This window comes from Chiroxiphia lanceolata, chromosome 7 (genome assembly GCF_009829145.1).
Source record: "Chiroxiphia lanceolata isolate bChiLan1 chromosome 7, bChiLan1.pri, whole genome shotgun sequence".
NCBI classification, from domain to species: Eukaryota; Metazoa; Chordata; class Aves; order Passeriformes; family Pipridae; genus Chiroxiphia; species Chiroxiphia lanceolata.
This window is the reverse complement of record NC_045643.1, coordinates 6951113-6970482: the sequence shown is the minus strand read 5'-3', so window position 1 is coordinate 6970482 and position 19370 is coordinate 6951113. Positions and strand designations below refer to the sequence as shown.

General features: G+C 44.4%; 1 protein-coding gene across 14 annotated transcripts in view; it reads right to left on the bottom strand.

Moving 5' to 3' along the window:
* VWC2L (von Willebrand factor C domain containing 2 like) overlaps positions 1–19370 on the bottom strand; it is a 423395-nt gene that overhangs the window by 38273 nt on the left and 365752 nt on the right. For 8 of the 14 annotated variants that reach the window (XR_004357978.1, XM_032693022.1, XM_032693020.1 and 5 more), the window contains one exon: positions 5725–6191. Coding sequence is in view for 13 of the 14 variants with exons in the window: in XM_032693022.1 (XP_032548913.1) it covers positions 5725–6135 (411 nt within the window). In the remaining variant the exon portion in view is untranslated. Of the gene's footprint in view, positions 1–5724; positions 6192–8298; positions 8775–9555; positions 9870–19370 lie in introns of those variants that run through there. The other 6 variants (XM_032693013.1, XM_032693015.1, XM_032693028.1 and 3 more) reach the window with 3 other exon arrangements.

Sequence of the window (19370 nt, the reverse complement as noted above, 5' to 3'; positions counted from 1 at the left end):
TTGAAATTTCTTTTGTATTATCATTTTCTAGCCGTACATGAAATTGCAGAACACACAAGAAGAAGGAAAAAAAAAATAGAAAAAGCCCCATTTGTTTGAGTCATAGTAGAAAAAAACAAACCCTGCAGCACACAACTTCCTTCCTTGGAGAGGAAAATGCCAATATTAAAATCGGGGCCTCATGGTGGCTTGGGTTAGTAATCAGCTTCTTGGAATTCATGAGCAAAGATCTAAGAGCTACTAGTGATTTGGAGGACTGGCTTAGTACACCACCAACATGCTTCAATAATGCTTGTTCTTGCCATGACTTGAGTACTTCCCAACATTCCTTTCCTCCCCATGATGTCTTCCCAATGGCCTAAGGAAGCTCCTCAGGTTTAAGGTGTTGTGACTCTGTACTCTCACACTGACACAAACCGGAGCATCCACAGTCCCAACCTGCAGCTGGACAGTCCAGCACGGCTGGGGAGGGCAGAGGGACCCTGAGAGCACAGGATGGTTACATCACTGCACCACCCCAGGCACTGCATGGTTACACACTTCTCCCCTCACCTTCCCTTTCAACCCAGGGCTGCATCACACTCTTGTTTGTCACCTAACAGCATCACCCCATCGGGAATGCTCCAGAATGTCCCAAGTGTTCCATTCATATCTGATGAGGCTGCACTCTCAGGCTGGGTAACTGGCAGTCTGAGCCAGGTTGTAACTGGCACCATTTAATTTCTATTTCTGGCATGGTTCTGGGGGTGGGGAATCACTGTTTGGTTTCACTGCCTCTCCTTCTCCAGTGTCAGGATGGACACGCTGCATTTTAGGGCTCTGAGGTGCTGGGACAGCTGTTTGCACGCTTGCATGTGCCTTTTGAGGAGAGACCTTACTTTGTTAAGTTATATTCAGATAATTGCATTAATAAAACATTTTTAAAGAGCATTAACAAAGGAGAAGGAGGTGCCACTATTCTGAAGCAAATGTTTTCATAATGAACTGAGAATTAGTATATGATAATGCTATGCTTACACAGTCCCTCATTTATTTGGGATTCTGATTACACCCTGAAGATCCCTGCTAGAGCTGTGATCCCTACTGTGCCATAAAGTCAGCAAGATACAGAAACCCTCACTGAAGGATTACAGGTGATTTGTGGACAAAACAAAGCAATGAACTTAAGATATACTGGCAGGAAACAAGGGAGAGAAAAATAAAGTACAACTCCAGCACTGAATCCTGGCTCTTTTCAGGTCAGTGAAGATTTTGCCTTAGAAGCAAAAATTGCCCCTTTCCTGGTTTTTTTTTTTTTTTTTTCTGTGGTTTTTTTCCCCCGCAGTGTGAAGGCCTGCCCATGGACAAGGGATATTCTCCCATCCTTCCACACTTGTGCTTGATGCAAGGGACAAATATTTTGGTACCATCAAGGCACTTTTTGACTGAGGATAGGTTTGGGAGCAGTGAAGGTGGAAGGGAAGAGAACAAGGACGTAGAGAAGTCATTGGGAAGGACAGGCAGCAGAGGTTAAGCCTTGGCAGAGCCAATGGCTGGAAGAAATTGCAGCTCTTGGCAGAAAGTGGGACAGCCACTGAAGAGCACCCAGAAATTGTCCTTGATGTTCAGAGTGTTTTCCAAGCTCCAGCTCACAACTGCAGGTTGAAGCTGCTCCTCTGACCTGAATATTATCAGGAAGATCAAGTTGTGACACCAGAACCTCTTGTGTCCCCACCCAAAGGCTAATTCACCCAATGTCCTGCCAGGCAAACCCAGGTATTTTAATGTCTGTGCTTAGGACATTCCTGCCACTGCCTTGGAAGATGGCACCATGCTACCAAACCCATGTCACTGGGACTCACCCTCCTGCAGGGACAAGGGAGCAGTTCCTGTTTTCCAGTCTAAAATGAAGAGAATGTTTCAAGATGTCAGCTTGACAATCTCTTGTGAACTGACCATTCATTTCCCAGCACTGGTATTTTGCTACATATCCACAGAGGTCCACAGAAGGTTATTCTGGATATGCCTCTTGAGTGGTGAGAAATCTAGGAAGTTCAGAACTGATTATGGACTTCCCGAACCAACAACCCAGTCCTCTTCCAACAACTCCTGACTGTGGTCATGAATACACTTTAACCATGCCATAATTCCATTTCTCCAGTGTGGGCAGGTGTGTGCTTTTCTCTCAGTAAGTTACGCAAGAGAGACAAAACTAATCAGCACTTCGGGAAACTGTTGTCTCAGTGACATTTGCACGATTGCTCCATCAGCTGCCAATGAACATCCATCACGCTGGCTGTCACTGTCTCCTGAAGTTTACATCAGCTGCTGTCTGGGAACATTCATTTAGAACACAACCATGTGGACTTACAATAACCTAGACCACTCTCTGAGTTGTTATTTGCTTGTTTTCTCTCTCTGGGAAGAAAGGGGAGTGTCAACAACCTCCCTGAAAGATCTCTGCTCCTGCAGGCGAGCACAGAGCACTTGGGACCCAGACCTTGACCTCCAGGACCGAAATTAAAACAAGGATGGTGTGTGGGAACAAAAACAAGCTGCCAAGTGACCCCAAGAGTCCCTGATAGATCTCTCTGAGAAAACAGAGATTGCCTGAGACTTGCAGCATCCTTCACACCTTCCCTGCAGCCACCACACTGTCTGTGCTCCCTCTGAGAGGGGCCAGAGGAGACCTGAGAGCGCAGACTTGAGGCTGACAGAGAAGTGGAAAACAAGATGGGAAAGAGAGAGATGGATCCCAGTAAAACCCATACCTACACTCTCTCCTGCTCCACAGGTATCAAAATCCTTGACCTTGGGCCCCAAACCCACCAAGATCTCCCAGGACCCACAACAAAGCTGTGAAGATGCTACATGGCATCACTACGCCATCTGTCAAGGACACAAGGTTTTACAAAAGGATACAAGAAAAACTCCTCATGGGTTTAGATTTACAGTTGAACTTCGGTTTAGCATTTCAGTTGTATGTGTTACTGACTGAGGGGCACACACATAAACATTTGGACAGCTGTCTAAGCTAGATGGCTTGTTGTCATGTTTGTATTTTGTGTTTATGACTGCTGTGACTCAAAAAATCAGATGTGCAAGATCTGTTCACTAGAAGAAAGCCAAACATTCAAGAAATGGGCCTTTGTAACAACTCCTTTACCCTGAGAGCATCAGAGTTACTGCCAGTGGTAAGAAAAAAAGATTAAATTACTTCTGGATTTACCACCCCAAACCTAAGCAAAAATCTAGCAACAACACAGAAAAATTCTTCCAAATGGGAACTTCTCAGAGATTTTGATACCCTTGAGAAAAAAAAAAAATTCCTATAGAAAAAAATTAATCCTAATTTGTGAAAGATCAGGCAGCTGAAATCTCTACAAGATGAGTCAGTCCTGGCACACACACACAGACACACACTTGCAGAAGATTTTTAAATAGAGGCTAATTTCAGCTGAAACTAAGCACTGACAAGCCCTTCTATAGATGACGATTTGGAACCTACATATGAGCAAAAGTAAATCAAGTGGGTGAAAGGGTTCTGAGACCACATAAAACGGTGCCTCTGTTTCCACTGAAAGCAGCCTGGTTTTGAGTCAGTCACTGGAGAAAGCCTCTCCTCTTTGACTTCAGTGTGTGTGGAATGGACGTGAGAAAGTTTGCAGACCTTAGAAATTCAACAGGATGAGGGAAGAGCAGAGCTCAGAGCCTGCAAAACCTATGAACTGCTCTGAATTTCATCTCTGTTTGGGTGCCTCATAAAGTCAAGACTTTACAGCAGCAGTTTCCTGAATCTTGAAGTTCTGTCTTTCCCATAACATTTATAAAGTCATAGTTCACAGGTGCTCCTTTTCCCCCCCAAACACCCCTGGAAGTGATCTTCCATTGCCTGACTCACCTACACTAATAAAGAGGGAAACAAATTCACTTTTCATTCTAGGTAAACACATAGATTTCCAAAACATTGGTTTTTCTGCCCTACTCCACAAGGTATTGAGCTTTCAGCATAACACAGGTCCAGGTCACAAGCTTGACCGTCAGCTAAATTAAGTCTGAAGCATCTGGACAGGTTACTGCGTGTGAGAGTTGCTGTGACACCATCAACTTTGTGTTTCTCAGAGGATACTGGCACCTTGCTTTTCACACAGCACCCCACAGTACTTGAACACAACAAGCAATGAATCAGATAGCTCCTAACTCTCTCTAATAGCCTTTCTTCCTATATTCTGTATTTCTGTAGAGTTTAATCTTTTATCAGGGAGCAATGACTTCTTTCAGGAAAAGTGATTATTGCTTTTGCACTTAATTCACATGCAAAAATACTTTAATGACAAGATCCATCTCATTATTCTCCCATTGAAATCTCTTCAGAAAGAGCCTTTGTAGCTTTCTGCTTCCTAAAATCTCTCCAAAATAGTCCTTGTAACTCTCACATCAGAATCCGACCACCTAGGTGGGACACCCCACCACCTGACGACAACACAGCAGCCAAGATGGGACCACTGGAGTGCGATGAAGCTGGTCTAGGCCTTCCTAGGGCAAGGGGAGCAGTTCACAAGATTTGGCACAAGTTTACTGCTTTATTTAAGCAGTTCACAAGATCAGCAACTTCACATTCCTCAGTGAAGGAAAGTAGGGAACAGGTGGATCAGGATGGCCCTCAAGGAGATGTTCCTCATACCCTTCCTTTGCCCCGTGCCTGTGATATCAAACTATCCTGCCAAGACCGAGGGACTGCAGTTACAGATGGACAGAAAAAGACAAACATAAACCACACAGGATAGAAGAGAGGAACTAACTACTACCTTCACTGAAAATGACAGCTTCTGGAAAAAAGGAAATTGTCATCTATGAACTTGTGAAGTGCAGACCAATACAAAATTATTTTCATAGCAGGAAAGCAAATAAACTGCCCAAGTGCATAATGAGATTGGGCACACAGCCATGAAGAGCTATAGGCTGTCATTAATTATGGAGGTACAACTCTTAAAGCCACGTGACCCGGGAGAACAAACTTGTGTACCTACAGCTTTTACAGACACCGTTCTTCATTGTGAAATGCTATTCTCCTTAGCAGAACTGAAAACATGGGATTGAACTCCATAGAATGAGAGAGGCAGGTTGTGTAAAAGGGTAATAGTTTTTTAGAATCGGGTCTTATTTTTTTAAGATATATTTCAGAAGGATTTCTTTACAACATTCCTAACAGGAACTCAACCATTACAATGAAACCCCATACTTGTTATTACTTGGGATGGTCATCTGTCTAGGAATTTATCTTCTCCATTCTAGACAGCCTTATCACAGTTCAAATGAAAATATTAAATATAGTTTACCATCTACTTGTTTGCATTCTCATAGAGTTATGAGTAACAACTCTCAGTACTGCACCATCAATTTTTTGCTATCCAAATGGGGAAAGGTTTCTTAAAAAGCACTCAGCATTGGTTTACACACCATTGGTGGTCCAACATGATCCATGATATGAGCAAAGGAGGCAGATCCAGAGGGCTGGCATTTACCAGGGGGGCTTTTGACTGACCACTGGTCCTCAGTGAATGCTGGTAAGGGGGAGCTTTTGCAGCTTTTACATGAGCCAGACCTGGACCACAGCTAAAAATTACTTCAGCTTCAGCATCCATCAACAGCAGTAAGCAAATACTGAGTGCCTTTGAGAGTTCCCAGCAAAAATACAATTCCTAAAGCATACTAATATTAAATACTGAAGAAAGGATTTCATACCTTAAATTCCTCCAAGATTTTGTAATTTTTCCCATGATATTCACAAAAGTTTTTCACTTCTTTGCATTCCGGACAGCATCCATTGTGTTCCACTTTTGTACACTTTGGGTGGATTTTAGGGCATTCTGGTTGATCACAAACAGGTCCATCCTCAGTACAGACACAGGGACAGTTGGAATGTCCCGGGAAAAAACGTTCTCCCAGTTTGTACACAAAGCCACTGTCATCCACACAGCCCTTCCCCCGGTAGTCATCAAAGATCAGATTGTCATTACTGGAGGTCTGGTCCCCTTCATCAGCAGGATAGTCTTCATGATTGATGGCAGCTGGAGTGACCAAACCAGGGATTACAAACAGAAGTATCCAGGCTTCATGGATATGAAGAGCCATCCCCCTCCTCAGCTTCTCCATGGGATCTCAATGCCAGATACAAACAGTTGCTTCCATAGGGACACCAGTGTTGTGGTCTGAAAACAAGTATTTTTAAGTGAGAACAAACCCAAAGTTCAAGGAATATTGGCTTATAAAAGTCATAGGTTCAACCATCACCTAAGAATAAATCAGAATTCTCAAACCGCATAGATAAATAATATTACTGTTTCATTTGAATTAAGCCTCTTCTCAGTCATTGTTACAGAGAACAAAGCATGTGAAATACATAACTTGGACACTCATGCCTGGAAGCATATGCCCACAAAGTATCTTTGAAGGAATGGTGGCTCACAGAATCATCTAATTTTTACTCTCCTCATTTGTCCAGTTGAGTTTCCAGATGCACCAGAAATTAAATCAGCTGCCTGAAATCACAAGGTGATGGGCAGCTTGGAGGGTTTTGAACCCAAGATTAAGCACAGTCTAAACCTCCTGCCAGGGCCACTGTCCCTTGGTGCTACACAGGGTGTAGCTTCATTAAACTGGGGTGGGAAACCTGAGCTGAAAAAGGAGTTAAGCATGATCTGCTGTCAGATCTGTGTCCGATAAGAAAGACGGTGCTGGGTTATACTTGGGCTGTGAGAGGTGGGAGAGTATAGAATTTTATATACAGCATTTCTGAAGAGGGACTACCTGGGCTACCAACATAGCCCAGCCTGCAGCAGGTACCTATAATCCCAACAGAAGCAAAACCACACCTCCTCCATTATTCAGCATTCCAGTAATTCCCAGAGAGAAACGCGGAGACAGGACGTTAAATGCCTTCATAATGCATAGAGCAGCTGAAGTGTGTTTGAGTGATTAAGCCGAGCCCTTCTCAAACTTTGGGAGCGATGCAGCACGGCCCGACCTTCGGCGAGCTCTGCTGAGGCGGTCGAGCGAAGGATCGACCCAGGGAGGGAGAGGAGCTTTGCACTGACCCCCGGGAGCGCCGGCGCCAGGCGAAGGCTCCGTGCCGGTGTCTTGGGAGCACTTCTGGCTTCCTACAGTGCCACATCACTGCCACCAACGCACTGTCCAAATCCCTGCCACTAACCTGCCCCCACACCAGCCCACGGGCAGCGCAACCCCGGCAGCAAACTGGTTTCTGACCTCTCTTAAGAGAACTGGGCAAAGTCTTACAGGAAACTTTTAAATGAAATGAAATATTAGCTTTATCTGGATTGAGGAACTACGGAGGTAGATCCTGGCACAAACCAAAAGAAGAACTGTTGGGATGTGCGTGTCATCCCTTCTCCGTTCCCAGAGCATGCACACACAGCCACACACAGTATCCACAAACATGCACACACAGGCAAACACGGACTCCCCCCCACCCCTCGGAGAGATATTCCCTATGTGCTGGGATTTTTGGTGGACTGCAGATGTTCAGCAATTAATTCTCCCTTAATTGATGCAAAAAAGCAGCAGCAGGAGAAGAAAGCTTTAATCCTAGAGAAGCAGCTAAGGGATCCTGTTGACAAAGCAGTTTTTCCAAAGCCACAACAGAGGGAGACACCGGATATTACACAAGCTTTATCAAATTCAAAACGATATCTTCTTAATTGAAGTACTAGCTGCGTTTCTATCACAAGGACTATGCACCCCGTTGTTACTCCTATCAGCAATATCTATTGTAACATGCTGTTTGGAAATCAAGTGATTCCTGCAGATACGGCTGCTTTACATATCTACAGAGCAGAGAATCTCCCCACCTAAATGCTACAGGTAGGTTGCAACATTGCAGATCTGTGGGCATTTTAAGGGGGGAAAAAAAATCAAGCAAATTAAGTAATTCATATCTGAGGAAATGTGAAACAATCGAGAGAATTTGTTCGAGTTTGATGAAGAAGCCCTCTAAAACATATATATATACACATATGTAAAAGTTCTCAACAGATCATAAATAAGAGCACTGTATTTTGCTACAGCAGCCGAGATGTCCCATAGCAACTCACAAGCGATCTTGGAAATCAGACAGACTGCAGACGTCTTGCACTGACAGATTTCAACAAGTAAACAAATGCTGCTCAGCTCAGAATTAGTTTACAGCTTGAACTTTCTCATCATTTCTCATCATTAGAGAGGTCATTATCGTGGGTAAATCTGAGTAAAACATTTCCATCCGCCTTCCCTCACCCCAAGTGAATAATTCACACTTACCTAATCAGGCTCGATCTGAAAGCTGAGAGGGGTCACAGGCCAACAAGGACTGAAAGGTTAGAAACAGATTAGTGAAAGCAGTTCCTCCTAATCACGTTTTCGGTGTTGACTCACGGACAATCCCTTTTCCTCCACCTCCCATCGCAAGACAGGGGAGCGCGGCAGCCCAGCAACCACAACATGAGAATTAAGCTTTAACCCGGCGCCGAGGATTCAGAGGGAGCAGGATTCAGGCGGTCCGGAGGCTGGGATGCCGCGGAGAATCCCCGGTGCCAGCAGCAGAGTCATCGCGGCGAACTTGGGCTGCATCTCCTCAGGTCTCGGGGCGGGGGGGGTGTGAGAAAACAACCCATCTCTGTCCCCTCCCTGTGCCCGGCGGATCTCCTGCGGCTCCAGCTTTGCCACGGCGGGGGAAGGGGGGGAGCGAGCGCGGGTTAGGCGGGAGGCAGGCGGGGGAGGGCGGGCGGAGGAGCCCCGCGCCCGGCGGGCGGGCAGCCCCCGCTCCCCTCCGGGGACTCCCCGGGCCGGGGGCCGGGCATGCCCGCACCGCGCATCTCCCTGCCCGCTCTTATTACAATTAATTTTTTCTTTTGGGGGGAGGGGGGAGAAGAAAGAGGGAAGAGCAAGGAACAAAAAACCCCCCCAAAATAATGCAGGGGCGGGGCGCCCCCGCCCCGGCCGCTGCCCCGCCCGCCGCCAGCTGGGGCGACGGCTCTCGGCTCCCCTCAGAGCCGCCGGCTCCCCACTCGGATCCAGTGGCTCCCCTCAGACCCGCCGCCTCGGGCTCCCCTCAGCCGGGCTCCCCTTAGTCCGAAGCCCCCCAGATCCACCGGCTCCCCCCTGACCGCCGCCGGCTGGGGCTCCCTTCAGGCGGGTTCCCCCAGGCCCGTCGGCTCTCCTCAGATCCACTGACTCCCCTCAGATCCGCCGGCTGGGACTCCCCTCAGCCCGGCTCCCCTCAGGCGGTCTCCCCTCAGCCCCTCCGCGATCCCCAGCTCCGGCTCATGCCGCTGCCCCGGCGGTGTCCGGGAAAACATCCCCAATGGCCGCATTATGGAAACTTCGCCTCATCTTCCCACAGGCGGCTGCGCTGGGGAAGGGGCGCCTCGGCTCCCGTGTCTCGTGCTGTGCTACATTAAAAATCAATCTCCTTGCAATTCGGCTGCGCTGTCATTAGGCGTCATTGTAAAGCTGTTTCTCCAGAAACCACCAAAGGAGAGACTCTTGGCGTTGGGGGAAAAACGCGGGGCAAACAGAAAGAGGGAGAAACTGGGGGGGTTTATTTGGATAAAACGCCGAATAATGCTCCGTTTGGGCGCAGACATTAACGATGAGCCTGCGAGCCCGCAGCGCGGTGCTGCCCCGGCCTTCTCCCGCAGCGCCGAGCGAGGGAGGCGCTCACGTCCAGAGGCAGAGCCTGCCGTCGGCGCCCGCGGACAGCAGGAGCCGCGGGCCGTGGAAGCGCAGGCAGCGCACGGCACCGCCCGGGCCCCGCAGCGTCGAGAGCTGCCCCGCGTCCCGCCGCAGCACCCGCACCGAGCCGTCGCTGCTGCCCAGGGCCACCACGCCACCTGCAAGGCAGAGCAAAGGCATCGAGGTTGGCAAAGGCCGCGCAAGACAGCGGCGCTCAAGTTCTGAGGTCGTGGTTTTAAAGACAACCCCCCCCCCCCCATGAGTACTCCTGTTGGACGGATCAATAACAGTGAGATTGGATTTTGCAGCGATGAAGCGAATCTGGAGACCCCGGTGTTCTCCTCATTAGGAGCACGGCTGTTTTACTTGTATTTGGACACAGTTATTCAAGCACAGATTCTGACACACAGACTGAGCACCAGAGAAACAGATGCTCTTCTGATACCTGGAGGTATCAACATCAGACATGCTTTTAATGCTGCTTTTCGTGTACCACTGTAAGACATGAAGATGCGAATTTTCAGCTGAATTTTCAGGTCAGGTTCTAACTGAACTAAGGGTCTTTCTCCCTTATATCCTTATGGAAAAACCCGACGATAATTACATTGTTAGTATCAAATTGGGTCTAACCATAGGAAAAAAATAAAAGAAAACCTAAAAAAGGTTCTAAGGAGTTCCCAGTTTCCATGTGTTTATTTACGAACCAAACTCAGTTTTCATCACTCTTAAAGAAGCAAAATTTGTTTATAAGTTTATTATCTTCATCCTTAAATAAAAGCAGAGGTAACAGCTGGTGATATGTTTGAAGCACCTCTTACTTACCCAGCTCCCAGATAAAGATTCTCTCCTTTAAAAAAGAACTATAATAATCATGAGTTTCACGTACCAAGAAAAAAAAAAAAGGGGAGATCAATACACTCATTTTAAAGCTGATGTGGCCCTACCAACAACAGGATCGCTCTACTGCCAGCCATGATCTTGGTCAAACACCTTTTTCTATTAGGAGCAAGTTCAATATACGCTCCAAATGATTACAGCTTTTTATGTATCGAGATTTGCTCTCTGAAAGCAGACAGCACCAGCAGAAGAATAATTAATATGGACACTGACAAAGTCAAGTCTGGCACCAAGGTCATCATTTTGGGGAAGATTATGAAAAACAGGAGATATTTTGCTATTTTCAGTCACTCAGGTTATTCACCAAGTGGCCAATGGGAACATACTGCCCAAGAGAAGTGAGTATGGAGGAATCTGTCCCAGTTTTAACAATATGGGAACCATAGGGCCTTGGGTGTGCCTGTGTGATGAACAGTTTATCCAGGGAATATCCTGTCCCTCCATTCAAACTGAGTCATAACAATGATGTTCTCTGCTCTGCCCACGAAGATCTGATGGCTTCATTTCTCCATTTATCAAAGGAAACACGTAGCCTAAAACACCTTAAAAACACACCAAGATTATTTAACCACAAGTTATGCTTGGTGTGGTCATGGATATGTGTGCAAGAACGGGAACTAGGAAGTAGAGCTAACCATGATAAATATGCCCTATTTGCAAACCTTTGTAACTACCCGACTTCTTCAGCTAGAACAAAGCCTGACACAGCAAAGATCTGTAGGATGGATTAGAGTGTCCAAAGCAGCAGATGTGAATATTTATTATAAACTCTCCTCCAGCAAGTCTTTGCTGACAGAAGCATTGCATATGGATTTCACTTGCAGCCAGACTCTCCAGGCAATCGCTGGATGACTTCTCTAGGAGCCAAACAAATGCCATTTCACCTGGAGCCCTGACACCGCAACAGCTGGGCAGGGGGTTAACGTCACTCTCAGCTGCTCAAACAAGTAACGAACCCGCTTGTCACAAAAAGAGAGGGACAGGAAGGAGAAAAGATTTGGACAGCTGCAGTTCCCTTCCAGAAAGTAAGGGCAGGACAGTGACAACTAAGACAACAGCTCAGGCTTCTCAGTCACCCCCCGGGTTGGCAGCAGGGCAAGAGCAGACCCTAACCCTGCATTTTTCTGAATTCTTTCTAGATAAGTCAGTGCGAACAATAGCACTCTCATCCCACCAATATTGTGACGGTACTGGGAATGGACAAAACCAATGGGAAAACAGAGACAGTAAAAAACAACTGGCTAGAAGGTGCAGTAGTAACCTGCACCTATCTCCATCGCGAGTACTCGCTGATTGAGATGCACAAGGCAGCCCTGGTGAAGAATGACTTTTTTCATGTGAATTTTTGTTCCCTCAGTTGTGATTTGTTGCTACGGCTGACCACGAGTACAGCTACTTCCTTGCTCAGTAGCAGCAGGATCCACAGGCAAATGCAAGCAAAAGGGGAGGGGAATGCACAAAATGAGAACATCTCATTTCCGTCACCCTTTATGTCAACCCTGATCTACAGGCTCATAACAATTTGCTCATTATAATGTAAATTTACTCCCTCCTTCCTTCCAAAAGGAGATGTTTCGCTTTGGAAAGAGAGAACAAATTGTGTTTTATTGCTCTTTCAAAATGTTCTCCAATTAGGAAAGCAAACAAAAACTACTACATAATTGTCATGCAAAGCTCTTTTTTAATGAAGGATACTTACTTGTCACTAACAAAGGCACTTTGATATAACACTCAGAGGAATATAAAAGCCTGAAGAAAAATTTTTCCTCATACCTTTGACCCAACTGTCAGGTGGGGCTGGTTTGTGCAAACTCACTGAACTCAGCAGTTAGGCTGATTTGAATTGAGAGGGACAGTTTCTGCTTAGAAGATACAAAGCCTCCAAAGCTTCTGACCTGTAGATCTCACAGCCTCCAGGTCTCCAGCTCATGAAGAAGCTGCTCTGGATCTGCTGATGCACCTCCCACATGGGCAACACGGGGAGCTAAACCCATGCTTTGCTCTGGCCAGTCCTAAACTCAGCCTTCCTCAACCTGGGAGACAGGAGTGATGACAAAGCACATTGCCACGACAAAGAGAGCCTACAGTAGCAGCCTTTGTACCAAGTACAGCTGATTTGCTGTTGCCCATTGCTAGAACACAGGTACTAATTTTTCTGATGTACCCCTATTATGTCCTTAGAATAACATAAGCTCTGACCATCTGGCCACTTGTTTCAAAAAGGATGCACTGAGTTAGAAAAAGTAAAGAAAGGCAGCAAAGGCAATTAAGAGTACAAACAACTTCTGTGCAAGGGATCATTAAGAGGGATGACAGCTTAGCCCAGAAAAAACCCTATTTGTGTACTAAAATTCTCCATGTGCAAGCCTCAGGCTTCACAGTGAGCCCATGATACCGCTGCTGTTTCGTTCCCTGGGGACCCACAGAGAAATCTGGAGCTGAGCCAGGCCCCAACTTACCCCCCGGTGATGGTGAAACAGGGTTTTTGTGAAAACGCTCCTCTGAATCCTGTCTGTGGGAGCTGGGAGGCAGCCACAGGAGCTGTCAGGAGCAGCACTGTGTGAGACATGGAGTCTCTGAACCCTCCACCTTTCTCCTTGGACTGACTTGTCTCTGAGGAATCAGTGCCCTTCTGCTCCCTGTCTCTCCTCAGCATGGACTAAGCTGCTGCTGGAGGTTTCCCACTGTCCTACAGGGAAGAGCTCTGTTCCTGGTCTCATGTGCTGCCTCACCAGGCTGCCATTTCCAGACTGGCAACACTCTTGGGTTTAGGCATTGATTAATTACAAATGCAGTGCTGTTGTTTGGGCTGAAATACATTTGTATTTAAAACAATAAAAATCACTAACTCCCTTCTAGATGAACAATTCCAGCTACTAAAACCATACCCCTACATTGTTCTCAGAGCAGAACTGGACCCTAAAAATCATTTAGTACCTTAGAAGAGATACTAACATTTTAGTGTGGGTTTTTTGTTTGGTTGGTTGTTGGGATTTTTTTTTGTGGTGTTTTGTTTGTTTGTTTTTACTTTTAAGATATGTATCCAACTTTGGAGAATGGGGTAATTAATTATCTTTTTATGGAAATCTATCCCTGTAAATTCTCCAAAGACACATAACGTTATGGGCTTGAGCAAGGCCATAACCATAAAGTATCAGAAGCAGGAATCTGGCAAAAAAAAAAAAAAAAAGAAAAAAAGAAGTAATTTTCCTGGAGTCTCCACACTGACCTAAACACGTGAGCTTAAAAGCAAAGTTACTGCATTCAGTGAAGCTCAGTTGTGTTAGATATAAGTAAGCAACATGCTTTTTCTCATCTGCAAGGAACTTTGCATACCTGTGCTGCTGTGCAAATCCTAATGAACCAAAGCCACTCCTGTGAATACAGTATGAAATCCACCTCCTAATATGAACTGGTGAATAAATTTAAAATAGTGCTGGTGTGTTGAAGCAATCTAATTTGTTACTGCATTTCTTCAGAAGACAGAACTAGACAAGATTAATTTGCTGGGTTGATGGCTCCAAATTACTTGGGGTAGAGGGAACAAAACCTGTACTTGTCAAAAGACAGTTTGACAATTTATATTTCGTAAGAGCCTAACAGAAATTACAGCTGTGATTATTGTCTTTTTTGTACAATGAATTTTGAGTGAGACCTTGCCAAGACCACACTAAGCACTGCTTTTCATGTTCAAACAGCTGGAAACAGTGTCATCTCTGGAACAGACCACCACCACCACTCCTCACTGGCAAGTGCTTTATAGACACATTGAAGCACTCTTCTTCAGGCAAATTAATTTACAAATTATGTAACATTCCATTATCTAATATTCTGAATGTTCCTGTTTTAGCAGACAAGTATTTAATGTTTCTAAAATAGTCTAGCATCTTAAATGTTAATAAAATAGTATTGTAACGAAAGTCACAAACTCCACGGCTGCCTGTAGCTGAGACATTCATACTGATAACTAGCACTGTTTGCCAGCTCCAACTAATTTTTTTCCAAAGTCTCAGCAAACAATGTGAGCTCTTCTCACACACAGAGCAGAACAAGGACAGTGACAGATCGAAAACTCTCCTCTCTGTCCCAGCAGCTCTTACTTGCAGAGCAAATGGATCAGTTGAGGTGCAGGATTTGGACAGTTCCTTCTAATAAAAGTACAGCAGCTACTTTAGACTTCCTTTCAAATAATTCAGATGTGGTAACTTTCCCAGTTTAAAAAACACTTTCACTGCCTAACTGTAACCAAGGCATTCATCTTCACAGACAAACCCAGTTACTTCTTGTTTCATTAAAAATATAACATTGTGTGGATTTAAGAGATTCTGTTTATCATAACTGCATAGAGAAGCTTGAGACCATTCCTGATGGCAGAGATGAAATAACATATCAAAGAAAGAAAGCAAGAAAAGCTTTGATCAATAGGGAAATGGTTTTTATACACATCAGAACCAATTTAAAGAATTCTCTAGGATCAATTTAGATAGACAGAAATGCTTCTCAGCATTTATTACCTGTGGAGGGAATATTGATCCCATCCATTGATTTCTCCTATGAATGTAGAGCAGCATCTGGTTTTGTTGTGTAGGGTTTTTTTCCCGAAGATGCCCCAAAGTGGAAAGTATCAAGAAACTACTTATATTTTAAGGATTTACATTAATAGTTCAACCAATGTCATTACTCAGAACTTTTAAACTCTGTTCAAGAATAGTTAGAATGTAATTTAGCTTAGTTTTGGCCCCTAACTGTTAGTCAGTGGAATTTATTTTAAGAGACGGGTATTTTTTGAACCTTACTTACCAAAGGCTACTAATTCATTACACAACACCTTGTATCAAACATATTTTCTTTTGTGTTCCCTTTTAAAAAGTAATGCCTCTTCCTCTGATAAGGTTATAAATTGCACAGCCCTAATGGATTCCATTCCCTCTGAATTAAGATCTTTTCTCATTATTGGAGCTACACCATTTGCATCATCATGATGATCACTCAACCTCGAGTCTCCTAGGAACGGGGCACCTCTCAGGGGAGGTGTAAAAGGCAAAAAACCCCAGTTCCTGCCTTGAATAACCTGCAGTATAATGAAAAAACACCCAACCACAACAAGGAATACAGCAGATAGATCAGACTGGACAAGGCTACAGACAATTATAAACTTAAATAGCCATGATCACACTGCCTGCTGTGTTATGGCAGCAAGAGAGGACTTGGATTTGGAGTTTTGCCCATGCACTGCACCACGTAGAGGTGCCAGGACTCCCCCTGTACCAAGGCTGTTGAGGTGCACAGAGCACACCAAGAGCAGCACGACTGTCCTGGTGCAGCCCCAGCCTGGACACAGCGTGGGGCTGTGGGACCTCCAGCTCCTGTGCTGGGGAGAAAGGTGAACTGGTGGGCTTGGATCCTCACCTGGCACATGGAAGGAAAGCACTGAGTTGCTTTACTGATATAGTGACTATTTCTCATACACTACCTTTTGCTTAAGAATGCACTTTTTTGACATTGCTGTAAGTCCTCCATTCTCAAATGTGAGTAAAACCTCCTAAATATTCCTCTCTTGGAGATTATGGTGATCCCCTCCTCCCTTTGCCTTCACACTATGTTTATTTAGATCTTCCATGGGAAAGGGTGTAGAAGAATAATCTTGAGCAGGTTGTAATTTACTTGCAGCAGTTCACTAAATATGCTCAGTAATGGAGACCAAAAGGCAAACTGGAAAAGACAGAAGCAGTCCAAGAATCTGCTGATACAGGTGTTTAATATACTGGTACCAAAATAAAATCCTTTTGTCATTCTGTCTAGTGACTTTAAAAGAATTTAAATAGACATAGATTTGGTGAAGTATATTAGGGAAAATTAGCTCATCTCACCTGTGACTCAGCTTATGTGTGTGAAGTCACTCAATTCAGTGCAATCATGTGCTTAGGTGACAGCAGGATCAGGGCATCACAAACACATCCATTATTGCACTAATGAGTTACAGCACCAGGTCTTAAAATGAGCAAATTCCCTTTTGCTTGTCTTTTAGCAGTACACTAACAGGCAGACCTCTTAAAGAGAAAGGCAGCTTTTTAGGCTGAGTAGGAACATTGAGTGCAGGTTTCCTAGACCCAAGTACTAGAAGAAGGTAATAACGGGAAAGTAAGTGCAGAGAAGTTTCTTAGACAAACTATTCAATAGACATTTACAAAGGTGGAAAGTGATTCCCCTGGAACACAGAAAATCTCAAATTACCCAGGCAATGTGTTAACAGAAATTCAGTTTGCATCTTTAAAAATCTGCACGGAGAGATTTGGCCTGGATGATAAATGAGTGTGCAGCAGGATGTGGCCTTACACATTTCCCTCAAAAGGGTAAAGGTGTGGAGTAATGTTTGAGCAATGGAAAAAGACCACTTCTCTTAAGTTCTTACTGTGTGGAAAATGTGACCTAGATGAAGGGGCATTATTCCTGGAGCTTAAACAGATCTCAGAACTCAACAAATCCTTTTTCAAGCAAGAAATCACCAGAAAGTTACTCAGAGCAAAGAAAGCATTTATCTGATAGAAGAAAATCCTTTATATAAAAAAACTTAAAGCCCTTTTATAAGGATTTCTAGACCCAGACCATTAGTGTGAAGCTCCCTTTCAGCTGGACTTGAGCTTGTTTATATTACATTTTAGTTGGTCTTTTGGTAGCATTTTGGATTTTTAAAGTAGTTTCAAAACAAAGCAGAAAGTATTAAAGCAGAAACTTTTGGAGCAGAGGCTTCAAAATGTCAAAACCTTTCTGAATGTCTTAATGACGCATGCTTAAATGTATATTCAGAATATATTAAAAATAATATATTGGGAATAAAAGGGAAACTTCTTCTGTCAAGGACTGGATTTTTTTATGAAAATTGCTACCAAAGAAGAATATTTTCTGCATATGATAGGAAGGCATTTGTCTAGTTTTCAGAGTTACCTAGAATATCTGTATGTGGGCACACATGTAGGTCTATGTTTCCAAGTCAATCTACCTTGAATTAAAAAACAGATGAGGACCAAGACATTCTGGCAGAAATCCTTGGATTGCTACAACGTGTGGGACCTCAGTCCCACTGCGCTGTTCTGAAATCAAACATCCCAAAAGTCAGCATTTGGTTTTTGTATGCCCACTAACAGGGAAGGTGTGAGTGACACTGCGTCACTGGGGAGCTGCCTGGAGCCCGGCACAGCAATAACTTGCTGGCTGAGAAACTCCCGAGGTGACATCAGTAATGGTGTTGCTGTAGTTGTGCTTGTGCTGCCCAGGGCAACAACATGACAAAAATGTCACATTTTAAGAAAGCAATGGAGTAAAAGAGTAAAGATCAGTATCACCTGATGCTCTTCAAAAAGGAATAAATCACCATAAAATTATCTGCAGAGGTTGCCAAGCTGAAGCTCTGCTTGCAAGGAAACTTTCTGAATGACTTTTTATGTGATGGCAAATGCTCCAGAGCATGGTTAAAGTTCACATTAAAATCTTGTTCTGAAGAACAAGTCTTTCTCTTCTGTTAAACTTACATATTGTAAGTAGCATATCAAGTGCAGTAGTACATGTAATATTATCTCCATAACACATTAGCTGTTTTTTTGGGTGTTTCAACAGCTAGGCTTATGTTAAATAAAAATTTTCATTAAGAAAAATAAAACTTACTGATGGGATAACTTAGAAAAATTAAGTCACAGCAAAACTGCTGTCACCACAAATTGAAAATTATTCCAGTTTCTGCTACAAGTGAGGTCCCTGAATACAGATTTGGGTGCTTTCCACTGAACTTCCTCCTTGACTGCAGCCGTATGCATTTTAGGCATCAGGATGTCTCACTTTTAAGAATTCAGTGAAGTTGAGCAGTGTATAAAAAAAATTCCAGGTATGCAGTAACATATCTCTGACTAATGGAAACACTGTTTTAAAAGCATTCAGAGAACAGAAGATAACCTTTGTATGAACACTCTGTTCCTTCTCCTTTCCCCACTCCCTAATTTCAGATGCCTGCAGTCATTCAGTTAAAGCCTCCCTGATCCTCCTTCCTCTCTCAAACGATAAGATGGATATGCTTGTGTTACAGAAGATGAGACCAGGATGTGAACAGTGATTTATTTTTCCCTCGGACAGCATATGCATCATCCTTTCCATTAACTCCAAAGGAATGACCAGATGTGTAATCGCTTTTTGACAGGGAGTGGGATTCATCTCATCTAACCTTGCCATCCCACAGCGGAAACCGAGCTGAGCAGTGAGTTCATCTGGGCTCCTTCTGCAGCTCCAAGTGAGAAAAACTCCCTTTCCAGGGGAACTCACCTGCGTCTCTGAGACAGTGATCCCAGGAGAGGGGCTCGGTGCTGACAGAGGGACCCTGCACAGCTCATTCTCAGCCAGCTGAGGCAGGGTGAGAAAAAATCCCCCCCAAAACTTGCAAACAGGCACCTCAAAGAAATTTTCAAAGGCAATTCCCTCATTTGCACTGCTGGCAGATGTGTAAACCAGAGCTGATTTCCTGAAAATGTAACTAGGCACCTGCATCCATCTCCAGGTGCTTAAATACCACCAAAGGTCAGGCTTACATAGGCAATGACCTCTATTAAACCCAAGTGTTAATCATTTGGTGCAACTCTCGTGCTGTGGCAACAATCCATAATTTCAGTAGCGTTTGATAGCAAAGCAGATTGTGTGCATCGTCAACATTTTGTAACCCTATTAACTCTGAGATAATGGACTTGTCTCTGCTATATTTCTAAGCTTATTGAAATGGA